The sequence below is a fragment of the Xyrauchen texanus genome, chromosome 38 (assembly GCF_025860055.1).
Source record: "Xyrauchen texanus isolate HMW12.3.18 chromosome 38, RBS_HiC_50CHRs, whole genome shotgun sequence".
In the NCBI taxonomy this organism is placed as follows: Eukaryota; Metazoa; Chordata; class Actinopteri; order Cypriniformes; family Catostomidae; genus Xyrauchen; species Xyrauchen texanus.
In genome coordinates, this window is record NC_068313.1 from 25,455,620 (window position 1) to 25,476,328 (window position 20,709).

The following is a 20,709-nucleotide window of genomic DNA, read 5'->3' on the forward strand; positions in this document are numbered from 1 at the left end:
ATTGCAAACTAATCATTAGACTAATTATTTTATTAGACTTGGCATTTGAAGCAATTGTACAACAGGCACAACTAATGTAAAACATGCAGAGAATCTGTTTATGCACCCTCAAAATAGGGTGAATTTGATATTAGTGCATAATTCCCATCTTTGGAATTATTGATTATACTGGAAGCACACATTATATGCAGTAGAAGTCAGAAGTTTACATACACTTAGGTTGAAGTCATTAAAACCCATTTTTTAACCACTCCACAGATTTCATATTAGCGAACTATAGTTTTGGCAGGTCGTTTAAGACATCTACTTTTTGCATTGTACAAGTAATATTTCCAACAATTGTTTACAGATTGTTTCACTTTAATTGACTATATCACAATTCCAGTAGGTCAGAAGTTTACTGTGCCTTTAAGCATTTTAGAAAAACTATGTCAAGCCTTTAGGCAATTAGCTTCTGATAGGCTAATTGGACTCAACTGGAGGGGTCCCTCTGGATGTATTTTAAGGCTTACCTTCAAACTCAGTGCCTCTTTGCTTGAGATCATGAGGAAATCATTCAAGACCTCAGAAAAATAAATTGTGGACCTCCACAAATCTGGTTCATCCTTGGGAGCAATTTTCAAATGCTTAAAGGTACCACATTCATCTCTACAAACAATAGTACACAAGTATAATCACCATGGGACCATGCAGCCATCATACCACTCAGCAAATCAATTCCAGAACAGCAGCAAAGGACCTTGTGAAGATGCTGGAGGAAACAGGTAGACAAGTATCTATATCCACAGTAAAACAAGTCCTATATCGACATAACCTGAAAGGCTGCTCCAAAACTGCCAGACTACAGTTTGCAAGTGCACATGGGGACAAAGATCTTTTGGAGAAATGTCCTGATGAAACAAAAAATGTTTGGCCATGATGACCTTCGTTATGTTTGGAGGAAAAAGGGTAAGGCTTGCAAGCCAAGGAACCCCATCCCAAACAAAATGTAAAGGCAATACTAGCAAAGTGTATGTACATTTCTGACCCACTGGGAATGTGAAGAAAGAAATACAAACTGAAATAAATCATTCTCTCAACTATTTTGACATTTCATTCTTAAAAGAAAAAAAAGTGATCCTAACTGACCTAAGACAGGGAATGTTTTCTATGATTAAATATCAGGAATTGTGAGTTTAAATGTATTTGGCTAAGTTGTCTGTATGTAAACTTATGACTAAAACTGTAAGACCCTTAATATGGGCAGTTGTGTCAAATATAATTTTATATTCGATTGCATGGAAATCATTAAATCCCAATGTTTTGCTTTAACTGCCATTTAATATCCTACTTTATCTCCAAGATATTTCAATTAAACAGGTGATTATGATTGCACCATCCTCGACCACTTCTACGCTGTCGAACATTTAAACCCAATTCTCTGTGATCATGTTATTAGCACGTTTACTTAAGATTAACAGAATGCCTAGCAACAGGTTTCGGAACACCATTTCCTATTGCTCTCCGCAGGGGCAGAGTTAATGAAGAACTGCTTGGGTGTATTAACAGTTAATCAGCAGATTTAATGGGGACAAAACAGGACAGAGATATTCAAACTGTACGGGCAAGTGGGTGAAATTGACACTATATGACAGATTTAATGAATGTGGCTTTAAGAGAAAATCAATAGCTATCGACAGCAAAAAGCTGGGTGGACTGTACAGGCTTCAGCGTATGTTGTGCAGTAAGTCTTTTAAGTTAACGAAAATCAACAGTAATAACTTGTATCTATAACAAATTATTCCACTCTACATATACTGCTAGGTATGTCCTTTGCTCAGCCGTTTATCTAGTTCGAGAAGAATGTATATATACAATTTGTTTATAGAATTACAAATAAATCTATGTAGATATATAGATTCTTTTTTAAAGGGACCAGCATGTAAACCTGCCCTTTATTTTAGACAGTGTTGTCTGACAATAATAATATACTGGTATCCTTATTTTGACTCGTCATCAAACTGCACCCAGAGGCAGGCAACTCTGTATAGACTATAAAACACAGATCATTAAACTCGCATTAGACACAAAAAATCCTTTGAATAACAATCTGCTTAATGGTCCACAGGGCAGCAAGATGACACTTAATGACCACTTTTACTAAAAATACCACCAGGTCAGTGAGGTACTCTTAATCTAAAGCATACTGATGAAAATCAGGTGAGACAGCCTTTATCTTAAATGTTTTCCCATCTAAATGTGATTAATAAGAGGATTGTTGTGCAAAAGCCTCTTACAAAGAGCACAATGCACAAACTAATATGTTTTAATCACATTTTGTACTTTAAATATGTAAACAACAGATAGAAGCAATTTACAGTTATGTTTAAGAAACGTGAACACCGTAATTTCAGAGAATATATAAATACAAACAGGCAATTAAATATAAAAACAAAAGTCCTTTAGTGTATTACACTTATCGTCTCACAAATTTACATAAGTCACTTAAGAAAAGCTCTTATCATTTGGGATAAAGCAATTGTGCATTGTATTACACATACATTTTATTTACAATACATACATCTTTATTGACCTACTCCATTTTGGACATCTCAAATTTTGTCGTCACAATCTCCTGTGGGGGAGAAAAAAAATTTATTAATACCAAAATTACAAGATAAATTTGAATCCATTTATTTTTTTAATAGCGCAAATGAGTATACACAATTTTAGCAATTGTAATATATATATACAGTGTATCTTTAAAAATGGGCTGTGAAATACACTGAAATGTCCTAAATATTCAACACGGTTATATAAACACCTATAAAAAGCCTGCGGGTATTGTAGTGTGAAATCTCAGATCTCCTTTTTTTAAGAGGTTTGTCCATAGTGGCTGCAGTATGCAATGAATATGTTCAATGCAAGCTTATGTGAGCTCCTATTAGACAGAAAACCTCCAAAGCCTCACTGCTCCTTTTGTTCCAAGCAGAAAGAAAACAACAGACAGAGAGGGAGCGAGGGTAAACACTGTGTGACAGTCTGATCGCTCTCTGCTCTACTGTACAAGCTCAAAGAGCGGCCACTGCTGGCACTTAAGAGTATTGGCCTTACCTCATCTGAGTCTAGCAGAGGTGGCAGTGCACTGTAAAAAAAGAAAAAAGAAAAAAAATGGGGGCCATTAACAAAAACACAAGAACATTTACGTCAATGAAAAAGCAGTGATTGCTAGAAGCTTTTCAGGCAAACTGATGATGGGTTTACAAATGATCAAATGCCACACTGAACAGTGATATTACTTTTTGAAACGAATGCCCATATATTTTCATTCTAAATATACAGTTACCATGGCATAATTTCTGCACATGTGGCTAGAATATGATCTCTGGACTTACACATCAGCCATTGAAGAGGGAATGTTCTCCTCAACCCATTTGAGATCTTCATCCTGGATGGAAAAAAAACACAAAACATATTTCACAATGAGCTGGAGGCTTCTATGAATCTGCTGTATATCTGAATACACTATTCAGTATATCTCTGGCACACAGGTAATACACAACATGAAAGATTTTCAGTGTAACAAACACAGGGTTTTTTCTATGAAAATATTAGTCTTCATCTCTGAAGCATGTAGGGCAATCTGACCTTGACAACAATAATACTTAAATAGTCATAACTCTTAAAGGAATAGTGCACAACATTTTTTTATTTTTTTTATTTACTTACCCTCATGTTGTTCCAATCCCAAATAATTTTCTTTCCTCCATGGAACACAAAAGGAGAATGACACAATGACAGCTTTGGTCATCATAAGACTTGCATTGCATCGTTTTTCCTTACAATGAAAGTGAAAGGTGAATGAGGTTGTCAGTCCCGAACATTTAGCTAAACATCTCCTTTTGTGCTCCACTGAAGACAGAAAGTCATACAGGCTTGGAACAGCATGAGTGTTAGTAAATAATGACAGAATAATATATATATATATATATATATATATTTTTTTTTACTACTCCCATTTTCTTGGGTAAAGAATTAGTGTGCATTACCACTTTGCTGGCCTTTACATTTCCATTTGTCTCTGGTTTCATTCCTCTCATTTTCACACCCTCTGTGGATTCAAGTATAACTAGTTAAAACTGGTTAAACTCAGTCAAACAAAAGCACAGGAAACAAAGGCAGACTACCAGATCTAAAGACATCAATTGCTGGAGGCAGCATTCAAAACTTAAAGGAATATTTCAGGATCAATACAAGTTAAGCTCAATCAACAGCATTTATGGTATAATATTGATTACCACAAAAATACATTTTGACTCGTTCCTCCTTTCCCCTAAAAAACAAAAATTCAAAAATCAAGGATACAGTGAGATCCTTACAATGGAACTTAATTGGGCCAATTTTTGAAGGGTTCAAATGGAGGGATTGGCCCCATTCACTTCCACTGTAACAGTTTCTGCTTTATTTATTTATTTTAAAAAGGAGGAACAAGTCTAAAACATTTTGCGGTAATCAACATTATGCTGAAATGCACAAATGCTGTCGACTGAGTATTGAACCCTGACTATTTCCTTTTATGTGACGCTATGTAAGCAGCATGTCCCTGAAAAATTAATATCTTATTTATCATAATAAAATTGCATCATTTCTGAATTAATATTTCCATAAATAACTGAGTGCAGAAATAATGACAGCTTGCAATGGTCCTATGTGCAGAATTAAACTTATGTCATCTTTTAAAAACTGTGCACTATTGAAATCTCACACGTGTTATGCTCACTTGTAAATCAAGACTCTTACCGAAGGCTTCATTCATTAGCTGCTCCCCTTCCTCTTCTTCACTAACCTCATCCACCAGTGGACTGAAGGCATATCTGAGGAGTTCAAAAGTACAGAGAATAAGGCTCCTCTCAGTACATAAAACATTTAATTGTAACATCACAGCCTGTTCAAACAGACAGCGTTAACGTCGTAGGAGGTCACCGGGTTACTGTTGGTCAACCTAAAGTTATTGGTGGGGTGCCTAACTGGTCATAGCTTTTGGAAATCTGATCACAAACAAGATGTATTGCCGGTAAAAAAAAATATTTTTGACAAGGAATCACAAATCAGGAAGAGAAAAATTATAGAGCAGAAAAATCGTTCACCTTCACCAACTTGCTGACACTCGACTATAGTATCTTATAAGACATGGATTACATGAGCTACAACGTATTCATTCCCATTGGTGGTTGCTGCATCACATTTCTGGACATTTGCATAAAACTTTTCTCAACTTTGGCGCACCGCTGCAGATCACTGTATGTGTGAATGGCCCTTAAAAGACGTACAAATTTGACACATTAGGTGCTGTCCAAACTGAATGCGTTATTCCATCCATCAGTGAACTTGTTTACATTAATTTGATCTGTTCTCCATTAAGTTAGTTTGAGGTATATTATTTGGCATAGATACACATAACTCGCTAGGGCTTTCAAGAAACAGGACAAATTCCAGACTTTAAATAATTACATGTGTGGGACATTTGCATTGTAGGAATGTGCAGGCAGATTTCAGATCTAAAATCAGTGACTGAATGACTAATGTATGCTCACTGTCAAGTCAATAGGCACATTGGAATGTGTGGGCATAGCAATATGGCAGCGCTGTGATATGATGTCATCAGCAATCTGTTCTATATTATAAATAAGTAGTTCTGTTCTTTTTGTTGCACTGTCTAGATTTTTTTGGCGCAAGCATTCTGTCTGAATGTACCCTTTTGACACATGTACAGAAGGGAAGTGCTTTAACCTCTGGTTGTTGGCTGATGGCCTCCACAAGAACATGATGACGAGCAAGATAGTTGAGAAAAGAAAGCGCCAGAATGCATCATCTATCCACAGCTCCCTCCAGTCCTAAAAGAATACATGTCATACACTGTAAGTTATATGGATTTAAATAAAAAGGTAAAATGGCCATGCCTAATAAATACTAGTTAAATATTATTAAAGAATGCTTACAGATTGGCACTTTGATAACTTGAAGGTCTTTGTTGTCCAAATAATGAATATAACAGAAGCTGAATGAGAATCAGAATTTCATAATTAGAATCATTGATAAAAACATGAACTTTCTTTATGACTTGATTTGCATTTCCTAAAGGAAATACCTGTGCTTGCAAGGCAGCAAAAGAATAGTACTAAAGTACTATTCTTTTGCTGTACAATAGTACTTTTGGTAAAAATACTATTAAGTTGTAAAACTAAAGAGATAAAAAGAAAGGAAAGAAGTAGTGAGCTAGAGAGTGAGAGAGAGAGATGGAGACTCCCTAATTAAGGTTCACTTTCCAATAATAAACCATGTAACCCAGATACAGACCAATCAGACTCAAAGGGAGATATTAAAGGAATAGCCCAACAATTTAAATGCTCTAATCATTTACTTCCCCTTACGCCATCCCAAATGTGTATGACATTCTTTCCTCTGCAAACACAAAGATTTTTTAAATATCTCAGCTCTGTAGGTCCATACAATCCAAATGTATGGTGATAAAAACTTTTAAGATCCAAAAAGCACATAAATGCAACATAAATGTAGTCCATACTCCAGTGGTTAATCCATGTCTTCTGAAGCAATCCAAGCAGTTTTGGGTAAGAACAGACCAAAATGTAAATCTTTTCTCAATGTACACACTTGCCATTGCAGTCTCTAGGCACAATCATGATTACAAGCTTGATTACACTTCCTTGTTCCTGACGCATGCTCACAGCACTAGATGGTGCTAGGAAGTGTAATCAAGCTTAAAATCAAGATTGCCAAGGAGACTGCTGATGTCAAGATTTATAGTGAAAAATATTTTGGGATGTTCTCACCCAAAACCAACTGGAACACTTCTGAAGCTATGGATTAAACAACTGGAGTTTTATGGATTACTTTTAAGCTGCCTTGTGTGTTCTGGTCAGATTTATTTGCAGTGTATGGACCTACAGAGCTGAGATATTGTTCTTAAAATCTCAAAAAAGTCAAACACATTTGAGATGGCATTAGGGTAAATAAATGATAAGAGCATTTTCATTTTTGGGGTGAACCACTCCTTTAAAACATGAATCTTAAATTTCTTTTGTGTAGTTGTATAATACAAAAGAACTGAGGTTGTTAAACGAATGGGGCTTAATAAGTGCAGAAAAAAGTATGAAAAGACATATTAACAAAAGATTTGCAAGCAATGCAATCATTCCTAAGACATTTCAAAAGACATTATGCACAATATTGCAGTAGCATGCAGCTTGTGCTCACCGATGACGGCAAATATGAGCGTGTTGGTGAAGTGTCGGTAAAGGGAGAGCTTGACCACGTTCCTCCTCAGCTGAAGGAGCTTCATTGTCTGGGCCAGGCTAATGAAGATGTGACTGGGTGTCAAGGACTACATCAGATCACATAATATTTCTAACTCAATATAAAGCAGACAAACATCGTATGCATGCAGCAAAAAATAATATATGGAGAACTGAACATGGAGTCTGAATTGAGCTCTGGATAAGGTGCGGATAGGCTGTAGAGTTTAGTGACCCCTGCTGACTGTAGCAAGAGCCACAAAAGAAAGTCTTCCTGACCCCCTGACTATAATGTGAATGAGTTTGTCCCTTGTGCATCTCTGATCTCAATCTTTATGAAGAGAGAAAATCAAAGGGAATTGCAGGGAAAATGAGGACAAAAGGAGGGGTGATCTACATCAGACACAGACAGGGCAACTGCTACACAACCAGTAAGAGAGAAAGGCGAGAAACAGAGGAACAGACACAGAGCATTGCAGAAACAGAGGATATCCACCAGCAGAGGGTAGAGTCGAGAACAGCCAAGGGTATGGCAGCCAGAAACACTAGGTCATCTTCAGCCTAGCAGAACAATATAGGGGGAAGAGAGAGGGAAAGAAAGAGGAAAGCAGCACCATCACACACATACAGTACCACCATGATCAGAGGGTCCTAAAAGGCTCATACACTGCAAACCAAAACCAACATTCAGCCCAACAAAGGTACATACACATCATGCTACTCACAAGGTGAGCTTAGAGACAAGACTGAAAGTGGGGAACGAAGACATACCACAAAGCATTATCATAAATTTACACCACCACCATAACAAATGCCAAAGAAAATGAGAACCCATAAAATAAAGAAGATTGGTGGTTTCGTGACGGTTAGTCCATGTCTAGAGACCTTTGAGGGTCTCTAATATGCTAGAGCACTTCAAAATGTCAACAAAACAAAATTTATCAGATATACTCACTTAAAGGGATAGTTTACCCCCAAATTTAAATTCTCTCATGATTTACTCATCTGGCATCCCAGATGTATATGACTGACTTTCTTCTGCAGAACACAAATATATTTTTTTTTTAGAAGAATAATTAAGCTCTGTAGGTCCATAAAATGCAAGTGAATGGGTGCCAAAATTTTGAAGCTCCAAAATCCACATAAATATAGCATAAAAGTAATCCATCTGACTCCACGTGGTTAAATCTATGTTTTCAGACACGATATTATAGGTGTGGGTGACAAACAGAGCAATATTTAAGTCAATTCTTCTCCCTGCCCAGTAGGGTGCGATATACATCAAATCACCAATATACACGAATCACCAAAAACAGAAGGAGAATGTGGAAGTTACATTTGGAGATTGATTGAGCAGAGAGGAGAATTAATATATTCATATAGCTTTTGAAGATATGCATTTAATCACCAGTCATCTGGAGTACTTTCATGTTGCCCTTAAGTGGATTTGAGAGCTTAAAAATGTTGGCACCCATTCACTTGCATTGCATGGACCTACAAAGCGGAGATATTCTTCTTAAAATCTAAATTTGTGTTCTGCAGAAGAAAAAAGTCATACATATCTGAGATGCCATGAGGTTATATGATGAGATTGGGTGAAAATTTTGGGGTGTCTTCTTCCAGGAAAACAGCCCAAAAATAATGATGAATCATCGTGCGCTTACTCATTTCGTCCAATCAAATGCTATCTAGCATGAGAATGTCCCTCCTCCTAATACCACCTGTAACTGACAAGCAATAGGAAATAGCGAACATTCTATTCAATATAAAAAAAAAACCAATGGTTTCCCATTATATGGCTTCCTGAAGTTCCTGCAATACAAAACATACATTCTACTCTGTTGCTTTTACAATTCATTTCCAATAATCTTTCCTAATGTACACCAATGTGGAAGAACTCCATTATAACATGGACTTAATACAGTAGATGGTTGACTTGTGAAAGGATATCCACCACACAATACAAGAATCAATGAGGGCCATAACAATGTCACAAAGCAGTCTGCTTGAACCACCATGTTCCTGTGAGAGAGAAACATTAAGCTTCACAAGGGATGGTGCAGCAACATCACTATTACTTTAAATTAGGAGATTTGTCACAAAAGTAGAGACACATTTTTTAACCGTTTCCTTTGATTATTTTTTAGTACATATCATGTGCTCCATTACAGTGGTGTGACTCTCCTTACCGTATTGACTCTCAAGACACCCTCGATGATGGAGAAGACAAGGTAGAGCAGTCCCACCCCCACCACTCTGTGCAGCAATGCTCCTAGTCTTGGCCTGCAGCATAAATGTTATTACAAATGCAAATGTATAAATACCACTCAAGGTTAAAGAACACATTTCTTATGGTGAAATGCTCCACATCTTTCAAATTGGTTTTAAAGGCATTACCCTCACAAGAGCCTAACACAGATGTGTCCTAACCAGGCGCACGCAATGCAACACATCTCCAGCAACGAGCAATTTGTCTGTCCACACTGCTCGTGAAATTACTACACAATATGATACACATTACAGCCAATAAAAAAATATTTGATGTTTAATATACAGATATATGGAGCAGGAAATTTGACCAATGAGATTTCAGTGTGGGCGGGGCTTCCCAGCATGACAAATTAGAAAGCAAAAGACCGCCAAAATGTCCTGTTGCTTGTTGCAGTCACAGATGGTTAGGACAAAAACACAAGCTTTACAAGGATGTGATTGTAAATCACTTGTTGCTTTATAATGTCACACCTGGTTAGGACAAAGTGTCAGGGTGTTCCAAACATCCTTATTTGCAGAACATTAGGGCATTCGTTGAGTTACCAAAATAGTAACGCTTGAGTTGAGCATTTTTAAAAGGTGAAAGGTTGCTTTTTGTAGCATGGAATCACAGCAATAATTTTAGTCCTCCCCAAGTCTTCTCCCATCAGAGGAAAATTTTAGATTTCAAGAACATGGTATTACAATTGAATAAAGGCCTCTTGCGAAATAAGAGCAAGAAACGACACAGAGTTTAATAGTATCGTTTTGAGCCAAAGCGGCATGAGCAATCATATTCTAATCCATTTTATTCATGTGTGAGGCTACAGGCATCACTGCTTAAACAACAACTTACTTGACTATGCCATATCCAAGGCTAGCAATGATGACAAGCACTCGAGCCAGGGTTCTTTTCACAGCCGAAAGCACCTCAGCAAAAACCACTGCACCTTGAACTACACACACACACATAAATATAAAAACTACATTCAAATAGTCAAACTTACCATGGCTTAAAAGCTAAATTAAACATAATTATCTCACAGTAAACATAAGCCTACACACAGCTCAGGATATTTAGGATTATTAAATAGCTTATTACATTTTGTATAATGAGCACAAAACTTTATAAAATGACCATTGTTCCAGCCAACCGATTTCCTACATAGTTGTGCTAGATTTGTGTCTCTCATTTTGCTTCGCATTTTATTTTCCCCTCACATAATACATACGTTTCAACTCACTTCAATACTTCATGTCCATTTATTTATTTGTCAAGTAGCTGTTATAAGCAGAATATTGTACAGCATATAATTTAAATGAACCTTTTGGTTGATAAAAGACTGTAAGCAGCCTGATGCGACATTCACCCTCTGACAGTACGTTATTCATTACATGCGCCATACATAGTGGACAACTAGATTATATTCTATAACTAAACATTTTCCTTTGTGTAGAAAAAGGGAAAATTAGCTTATTATTTGTATTAAACATTGAACAACATCCATTATTATGTTGTACTACCAACATGGCCTCAATTCTACTTCCAAGTTATGTGTTTGCTATGATCATTTGATATGTTCTAGCAAAAGGAATAACTAAACATACTGAACCAGCTCAATCATTAAACAATGACTTATCTCCATTTTATTTGGAAGACTTCTCATGTTACCTGAGTGGCCATCATAGCGGATACTCTGGAACTCTGCATAGTAGACCGCCTTCTCAAGCATGCCCAGGAAGATTACTCCTCCAATCCAGAACTGAATCCGCAGCAGATCTCTCCAGTAACAAGCCGAAAGAGCCAACCACAGCACACCCAGAATCACATAGATTATGCACATCACCATGTAGAACTGAAAACAATTGAAAGCCACAATGGAGCAAAATGGAGCCTTTGAAATGCACAATGAGGTGGAAGCTATTGTAAAAGAAAAATGTATACCAAATTCAGCGCAAAACATAGTGCAACGCTTGCTTTAAATTATAAATCTACAAGAATTTATGCAACGGAGCATAACCAGAAATAACCAAAACAATGTATACTCACAATCATCAAAGGCCATTCAGATGCCGAAATATAGTCATGGGGGCCCCTCATTCTGACCTCCACTGTGGTTCGAGAAATTGAAAAGAGCCTCATATTAATGTTACATACAGAAAAAGCATTCTTGGCTGGAATAATTAATAGGCCTAATACACACAAAACTTAAGACTGATAATCAATATCTGGCTCTATGAGCTCCACAGCTAGTTGATTACTTCATTCAACCTCACTTCATCCTTCAGGTAAGTCAAAACTTAATCTTACACTGTATGTTCCATTGCATTGTTGAAGGTTGAGGCTCCTCAATTATGATGATGAACATGTAAGGGCTGTCTTCCCAGGTTTGTGCCACTGTGTTGTCTGTTTTAGACCTCTGCCAAAACAACAAAAAAGCACTGTAAAGACTAATATATATATATATATATATATATATATATATATATATATATATATATATATATATATACACATACACAGCACACACACACACACGCATACACACTACGCACGCACACACACACAAACACGCCGCATACACGCACACACACACGCACATCACACACGCAGTACATATATACATTTACACATACAGCATATATATTTATATACCAGGTGGTTTTAATGTTGTGGCTAAATGGTGTATACTAATATATATATAATATATATATATATATATATATTACACTGATTAAACCCACATGCCTAATATTGTGTAGGTCCCCCTCGTGCCACCAACAGCACCAACCCGCATCTCAGAATAGCATTGATATGATATTCTTCGCACCACAATTGTACAGAGCGGTTTACTATAGACTTTGTCAGTTCAAAGTCTATGACTTTGTCATAGACTTTGACTTCTCTCATCAACAAGGCATTTCCATCCACAGAACTGCCACTCACTGGCTGTTTTTTTATTTATTTTTTAGTAAATTCTAGAGAGTGTTGTGTGTGAAAATGACAGGAGATCAGCAGTTACAGAAATACTCATGGTCAGGAGCTTCTGTTAATGTTCACATCAACCATCAGAATGGGGCAAAAATATTTAAGTAATTTGGACCACGGCATGATGGTTGGTGACAGATGGGCTGGTTTGTGTATTTCTGTAACTACTGATCTCCTGGGATTTTCACACACAACAGTCTGTAGAATTTACTCAGAATGGTGCCTAAAACAAAAAACATCCAGTTAGTGGCAGTTCTGCAAATGGAAATGCCTTGTTGATGAGAGAGGTCAACAGAGAATGCCAAACTGGCTCAAACTGACAAAGTCTACATTAACTCAGATAAACGCTCTGTGCAACTGTGGTGAGAAAAATATAATCTCAGAATGCTGTTTTGGCAGCACAAGGGGGGACCTACACAATATTAGGCAGGTGGTTTTAATGTTGTGGCTGATCAGTGTACATATATACATGTGTATACACACACACACACACACACACACACACACACACACACACACACACACACACACACACACACACACACACACACACACACACGTTGTGTTTCCATGTTTTATGGGGACTTTCCATAGACATAATGGTTTTTATACTGTACAAACTTTATATTCTATCCCCTAAACCTAACCCTACCCCTAAACCTAACCCTGACAGAAAACATTCTGCATTTTTACATTTTCAAAAACATAATTTAGTATGATTTATAAGCTGTTTTCCTCATGGGGACCGACAAAATGTCCCCACAAGGTCAAAAATTTCGGGTTTTACTATCCTTATGGGGACATTTGGTACCCACAAAGTGATAAATACACGCTCACACACACACACACACACACACACACAGACAGTTGGGGAGTAACAAAATACAATTACAATTTAAATAATTGGTAATTAGAATACAGTTACATTCACAAAAGTATTTTGATTACTGAAGCGATTACTTTGCACTTCATTGTCATTTGTTTCCTTTAATATTTAGTCCTTTCAGAAGGAAAAAGTGTATACATATAAATGATGCAATCCAAAGTGCATTTGAACAGTGGTTAAACACTTTCGTGTTGAGTTATTTTGAGGGGACAGCAAATTTACACTGTTAAACAAGCTATACACTCACTACTTTACATTGTAGCAAAGTGTCATTTCTTCAGTGTTGTCACATGAAAAGATATAATCAAATATTTACAAAAATGTGAGGGGTGTACTCACTTTTGTGAGATACTGTGTGTGTGTGTATATATATATATATATATATATATATATATATATATATATATATATATATATATATATATATATATATAGTTACAGTATGTATGTATATAGCTTATGAATCATGTTTTTGTGCTGTAATACTCACCAGGGTATCCACTGATGAAGAGTCTTTGCTTGTTGCAGCACTAAATTCAGTTTTTGCGGCAGCCTGATCCTGCAAACATTGGGTACATTTGTTTACCTGTATTTCAGTCTTAAAACATCCTGTTGTTGACCAGAAACTTTATACAAGACATGTTACATCACATTAATCTAATAACCAAGTCTCGAAGCATGAATGGGTTTTCTTCAGGTATAAATGCATTTGTGTGTTTAATATTTATAATAATATATATTTTATGTAAATTATAAATATATATTATTTGTGAACCCACATTTTTGTCTTGTTCTTCTGTCTTTTCGGTGTCTCTCCTCCGCCTGCCTTGAGTACTTGAGGTTGGCTGTAAAAAGAGACATTGTTTTTCCTGCACTGAATAGGTTTACAGCAGCCACCTATTTGATGCAAATCATTTTTCACCATTTTGTCATCATATCCTATTCTGTGCTTTCAGAAAGAAAGAGAGAGCTTCTCCCCCCGCACCTTTTGAGAAAATGTATGCCTTTCCCCCTGTTGTTTCCAAGCAATTGACTAGCTAGAGATAAGTTTTGTTCAAGATTACGGAAGGGAAATTTGCAACATAAAACTAGGTACACACTCACAAGAACCACAATGTCACAACTGGTTAGACCAGACAGTCATATTAACAACTACATCTGCTGGTTTTTCCAGTACTGGTTATTTAGAAAAGTACTACAACTGGTCAACTGCCAAAGCCTGTCAAATAGTGAGACAGAGTTACTGTGCAAATTTGCATCAGTTATTAAGGCTAATAAAGTAAATACAATTTAAAGGAATAGTTCACCCAAAACTTTAAGTTCTCTCATTATTTACTCAACCTCATGCCATTCCAGATGTGTATAACTTACTTTCTTCTGCAGAACACAAACAAAGATTTTTAGAAGATTATCTCAGTAGATCTATTCGATGTAAGTGAATGGTGACAAAAACTTTGAAGCTTTAAAAAGCACATAAAGGCATCATAAAATAATCCATACAACTCCTGGTTTAATCAATGTCTTCTGAAGCAACCCAATAGGTTTTGGGTGAGAATAGACAAAAATGCAACTAATTTTTCACGGAACATTTTGCTATTGCAGTCTCTAGGCACAATCATGATTTCAAGCTTAATTATACCTCCTAGTGTTTGGCGCATGCAAAGGCTGTGTCTGGTTTAGAAGGCTGCATCCTCCGGAGGTCATATCTGTCGGCCGCTTACGTCATCGAGACTGTCTCGTTTCAGAAAAGCGAGTAGGACACTTCAAATGCAGCCTTCCAATGTGAATTCACGGGAATTCGGAGGATGCATGAGGTACAGGTGAAACTCGAAAAATTAGAATATCGTGCAAAAGTTCATTAATTTCAGTAATTCAACTTAAAAGGTGAAACTAATATATTATATAGCCTTTATTTGATATAATTTTGATGATTATGGCTTACAGCTTATGAAAACCCCAAATTCAGAATCTCAGAAAATTAGAATATTGTGAAAAGGTTCAGTATTGTAGGCTCAAAGTGTCACACTCTAATCAGCTAAACACCTGCAAAGGGTTCCTGAGCCTTTAAATGGTCTCTCAGTCTGGTTCAGTTGAATTCACAATCATGGGGAAGACTGCTGACCTGACAGTTGTGCAGAAAACCATCATTGACACCCTCCACAAGGAGGGAAAGCCTCAAAAGGTAATTGCAAAAGAAGTTGGATGTTCTCAAAGTGCTGTATCAAAGCACATTAATAGAAAGTTAAGTGGAAGGGAAAAGTGTGGAAGAAAAAGGTACACAAGCAGCAGGGATGACCGTAGCCTGGAGAGGATTGTCAGGAAAAGGCCATTCAAATGTGTGGGGAGCTTCACAAGGAGTGGACTGAGGCTGGAGTTACTGCATCAAGAGCCACCACACACAGACGGGTCCTGGACATGGGCTTCAAATGTCAAACGTCTTACCTGGGCTAAAGAAAAAAAGAACTGGTCTGTTGCTCAGTGGTCCAAAGTCCTCTTTTCTGATGACAGCAAATTTTGCATCTCATTTGGAAACCAAGGTCCCAGAGTCTGGAGGAAGAATGGAGAGGCACACAATCCAAGATGCTTGAAGTCCAGTGTGAAGTTTCCACAGTCTGTGTTGGTTTGGGGAGCCATGTCATCGGCTGGTGTTGGTCCACTGTGCTTTATTAAGTCCAGAGTCAACGCAGCCGTCTACTGGGACATTTTAGAGCACTTCATGCTTCCTTCAGCAGACAAGCTTTATGGAGATGTTGACTTCATTTTCCAGCAGGACTTGGCACCTGCCCACACTGCCAAAAGTACCAAAACCTGGTTCAATGACCATGGTATTACTGTGCTTGATTGGCCAGCAAACTCGCCTGACCTGAACCCCATAGAGAATCTATGGGGCATTGCCAAGAGAAAGATGAGAGACATGAGACCAAACAATGCAGAAGAGCTGAAGGCCGCTATTGAAGCATCTTGGTCTTCCATAACACCTCAGCAGTGCCACAGGCTGATAGCATCCATGCCACGCCGCACTGAGGCAGTAATTAATGCAAAAGGGGCCCAAACCAAGTACTGAGTACATATGCATGATTATACTTTTCAGAGGGCCGACATTTCTGTATTTAAAATCCTTTTTTTGTTTATTGATTTCATGCAATATTCTAATTTTCTGAGAATTTGGGGTTTTCATAAGCTGTAAGCCATAATCATCAAAATTATATCAAATAAAGGCTTGAAATATCTTACTTTGCTTGTAATGAGTCTATATAATATATTAGTTTCACCTTTTAAGTTGAATTACTGAAAGTAATGAACTTTTGCACAATATTCTAATTTTTCGAGTTTCACCTGTATATCCTTTGTGGACACTCACAACCCACAATGCTTTGCTTCAAAAAATAATGCTAATTTGCCTGTAAATATGATGTTCAAAGAGGGAATGATAATTCCCAAGTAGAAGTACCTCGGTAGATGAGTGCAGAGTATATAATATGTATAATTATATTAATATATAATTAAAATAAAGTATTAGACTAAAAGTACACCTATAAAATCTATTTTCTTTTCTCTCTACATCATTATAACTCTCCTAAATTTTACCTCATATATTCCCTTCAAAAGGGACTTTGTTCCCTTCTCATTCAAAGTGCTTGTGCTTGTTAAAGGGTGGCGTGCCTTCATAGCAACCATGTTACATTCCGTTTCCGTTTGTCCTACGAAAGCAGTATCATTTAAACAAGGCTTGATTAAAGGGGGACTACAGCCTTCAAAGGATGCATCCTATCTAGCATACAGCCTTCGAAACGAGACACAGCCACAGAGTGCTAGATGGCGCAAGGAAGTGTTATTGAGCTTGAAATCATGATCGCTAAAGAGACTGCTGATGTCAAGATTTATAGTAGTATAAGATTTAAAATCTTTTAAATATGTAAAGTTTAAATCTTACATAGTATACGATTTAAGGAGTTACATTTTGATCTGCTCTCACCCAATACTGATTGTATTTCTTCAGGAGACATGGATTAAACCACTGGAGGCTTATGAATTACTTTTATGCTGCCATTATGTGATTTTTGAAGCTTCAAAGATTTGTCAGCATTCACTTGCATTGAATGGACCTGCAGAGTTGAGATATTCTACCAAAAATCTTTGTTTGTGTTTTGTAGAAGAAAGAAAGTCATACACATCTGGGATGGCATGAGGGTGAGTAAATGATGAGATCATTTTAATTTTGGGGTAAACTATTACTTTTAGGCTCTAATTGCACAGATGATCAATAATAATGCATGCATTCTATGCAAACAAAAACCCTGTTTTTTACAGGAGCAATTTAACTCACCTGAGATAGTGGTTCCAGTTTCATTGGCTTATCAAGCTCTTTTACTGCAAACTGTGACACGAAAATAAAGAGAAAAAACATTTAACGACAGATTCTTTAGCATTCATGCTAAACACTGGGAATCAAATAGGCTAAGACTATATCAACCTGACTTCACTAAACAAATAACAATCCAAAATGTACATCCTTCAGCATAATATAACGTGATGTAATATGAACAAGAAAAGATTCCACATACCACATTTTCAGCCATATGTTGGGTGCACTTTATGGGAGGGTACTTGTGGGTTATGTAGAATCCATTGCCTCCTTCACGTTGCACTTGAGCATTGCCAAAATACTCTTTTACCATTTCAGTCTTTTCAAAGGAGCAGAAAATGGTGCATGTTAACATGCTGTAAATCTGGTCAAAAGTAGCACAGCTTGATACTGAAATAATTTTATAAACAGTACTCACATCAAGACCAAACACTTCATCGTGGCAAGGGGAACTCCGCAAATACCATGATATACTGAGTTCTACAGACTCGCACTTTTCAGTGAGCCCTACAGCATACGCATTGTTTAACACAAGGCAGAATGCAGCCAAAACATGACACAGCTGCTTCTGCATTAGAGTTCAAATAAAATTAATTTGCAGAAACAGATCAATTCAAGCATATACTCACACTTCAGTTCAATGAGACTGTCATTGAACATTGTCTTTGGAAAATAGAAGTAGTTTTGCTTCTTTATAATTTCCTGAAAGAGACAAAAAATGAGAATCATTACCATTTATTGACCTTATAGGTTGCCAAAAGTGGATTAGATTTTTGTAGATAGAATAGATTAAATGCATTTTTTAAATGGTCGTCCACTAGGGAACATCATTACTATTACACTGATTATTACCTAGCATTATGTAGTCAGCTATACCAGAACAAGAACAAAAATCTTGTTTTATTGTATAGTAAGATAATAAACCGTTTTATTGCCTAGCTTAGCCTAAACACCATGACATCTATGCAGTTTAGCCTTCAGGACATGCTAGCACATAATGTCATTTTAGCAAGCCCCATTTCAAAATTATAGCATTTAAATGATGGTCATTGTTGGGTAGTATCTTATCATAATCACTCTACAAGGCAGTACTGCGGTTCGAGCGTCAACAATTCACTAGGATACTGCACAAGCACAGATGATGCACTTACGTTGTCCACGTTCAGGATCCATTTGCCCGGCTCAGATATTGCAGTCACTGGTCGAAATAATACGCAATTAATAATGGTAACTAATAATACTCCTCTAAGTCTTATCGACACCAGTGACTCGGTCGTAACAGTCGCCATTGCTACAAGGAAACAGAGGGCGTGACAACTTCTACGCGAGCAGAACCAACTTCACTTCCCTTAACAGCGATTTTTCCTTGATCAAGGGGAAATGACCACAACAATGAAGCAAGGCATTATTTCCTTGATCCCGAAACCTGGTAAAGACCCTCACTTAATTGATAATTGGCGTCCAATCACATTATTAACTATAGATTATAAAATTCTGGCCTCTGTATATGCAAATAGAATAAAATCTGATTTAAATTCAATAACTGCAGAAAACCGCCACATTAGCAATAACATAAGACTCGTTTTAGACTTGCTTGACTATGCTGACGCCTTCGTTTTGTTTCTTGATTTTTACAAAGCGTTCGACACAATCGAACACCCTTTTTTAATACAAGCCATCAAGGCATTTGGTTTTGGAAGCCCCTTCGTCGACATTGTCAGCATGTTCTACAAAGATATAAACAGTTCTGTTATAATTAATCAAAATACTTCTCCACGATTTCAGATTAATAGGGGGGTCAGGCAGGGGTGCAACATTTCTCCCTTTTTATTTATCTTAGTAACCGAACTACTAGCTATACACTTAGTAAAGGAAGTACATTTTGGAGGAATAAAGATCTCACAGCTGGCGGACGACACCACCATTTTTTTGAACAACAAGGACCAGTTGAGCATTGTCTTTGAACTGGTGGAGAAATTCTCTTCTGCGTCTGGTTTAAGGCTTAATCGATCCAAGTGTGAGCTGTTGCCACTTCATTGTTGTAGTGACTCTGCTATTGATAACATTCCAGTTAAACAGAATGTAAAATATTTAGGTATACATGTATGTAAAAATATTATAGTTAGACAGAACTTACATTTTTCGAATAGGATACAGAAAACAAAATCGATATTCAATTGCTGGCTACAAAGAGACTTGTCCGTTTTAGGTAGAGTATTACTCTCCAAGGCAGAAGGCCTTTCTCGCTTTGTTTACCCTTCCTTGTCTCTTTTTGTAAAGGACTCAATTGCTAATCAAGTCAACAAGACTTTTTAGATTTCATTTGGAAGAACAAGTCTCATAGACTTAAAAAGAATGTTCTCTCTAACCCTAAAGAAAAGGGAGGTCTAGAGATTTTGGATTTTATAGATGTGGTCAACACATTCAAAATTAATTGGTTAAAAAGGTGCATTCGAAATCCTGATTCTATTTTTTTCTTTATTCCAAACTTTATTTTTAATAAACTGGGTGGGCTCTCGTTTCTTCTAAAGTGTAATTTTCTACCAAATAAATTACCTATCAAATTGTCCAACTTCCACCAACAGTCCCTCTTGGCCTGGAAATTATCCTTCAATCACAACTTCTCACCACACAAATCTCTCCTTTGGAACAACAGCGACATTCTTATTAGGAATAAATCAGTATTCTTCCCTAAGTGGTTCGATAGAGGAATTAATCACGTACTCTGCTTATTTGATGATTCTGGCACCATGCTCTCTTATGAACAGTTTATGGTTGCTCATGATTTCCCAATACCTTTTAAAGATTTTAAATCTATCACTGATGCCATCCCTATCGGAATCAGACAATTAATTAAAAGTCATCTGAGCTATGGAAACAAAGATATCAGACAGCTTTCACTTATGTTGGATGGTGTAGAACTGTC

The 20,709-nt window shown here is 36.9% G+C and overlaps 1 protein-coding gene across 1 annotated transcript; it reads right to left on the reverse strand.

Moving 5' to 3' along the window:
* Positions 1 to 7: 7 nt before the first annotated feature.
* On the reverse strand, positions 8 to 19,206 carry LOC127632118 (transmembrane protein 87A-like). The gene is made up of 21 exons (XM_052110626.1): positions 18,935 to 19,206; positions 18,413 to 18,485; positions 18,202 to 18,290; positions 17,983 to 18,102; positions 17,745 to 17,795; positions 14,197 to 14,262; positions 13,908 to 13,976; positions 11,854 to 11,962; positions 11,593 to 11,654; positions 11,215 to 11,398; positions 10,399 to 10,498; positions 9,482 to 9,575; positions 9,243 to 9,314; positions 7,255 to 7,363; positions 5,979 to 6,037; positions 5,770 to 5,873; positions 4,780 to 4,853; positions 4,029 to 4,090; positions 3,375 to 3,427; positions 3,094 to 3,124; positions 8 to 2,614 (listed from the first exon to the last, which is right to left on the reverse strand). Exons 1-21 carry the CDS (start codon positions 19,070 to 19,072, stop codon positions 2,573 to 2,575), a joined length of 1,761 nt encoding a protein of 586 aa, XP_051966586.1. The 5' UTR covers positions 19,073 to 19,206; the 3' UTR covers positions 8 to 2,572.
* Positions 19,207 to 20,709: the final 1,503 nt, after the last annotated feature.

Coding starts and splice junctions, on each gene's coding strand:
- LOC127632118 (XM_052110626.1), bottom strand. CDS start 19,072: ATGGCGACTGTTACGACCGAGTCACTGGTGTCGATAAGACTTAGAGGA. Junction 14,263..17,744: donor AACTGGAACCACTATCTCAG/GTGAGTTAAATT, acceptor CTCTTTTTACAG/CCAACCTCAAGTACTCAAGG. Junction 11,655..11,853: donor AATGCAATGGAACATACAGT/GTAAGATTAAGT, acceptor CTCGAACCACAG/TGGAGGTCAGAATGAGGGGC.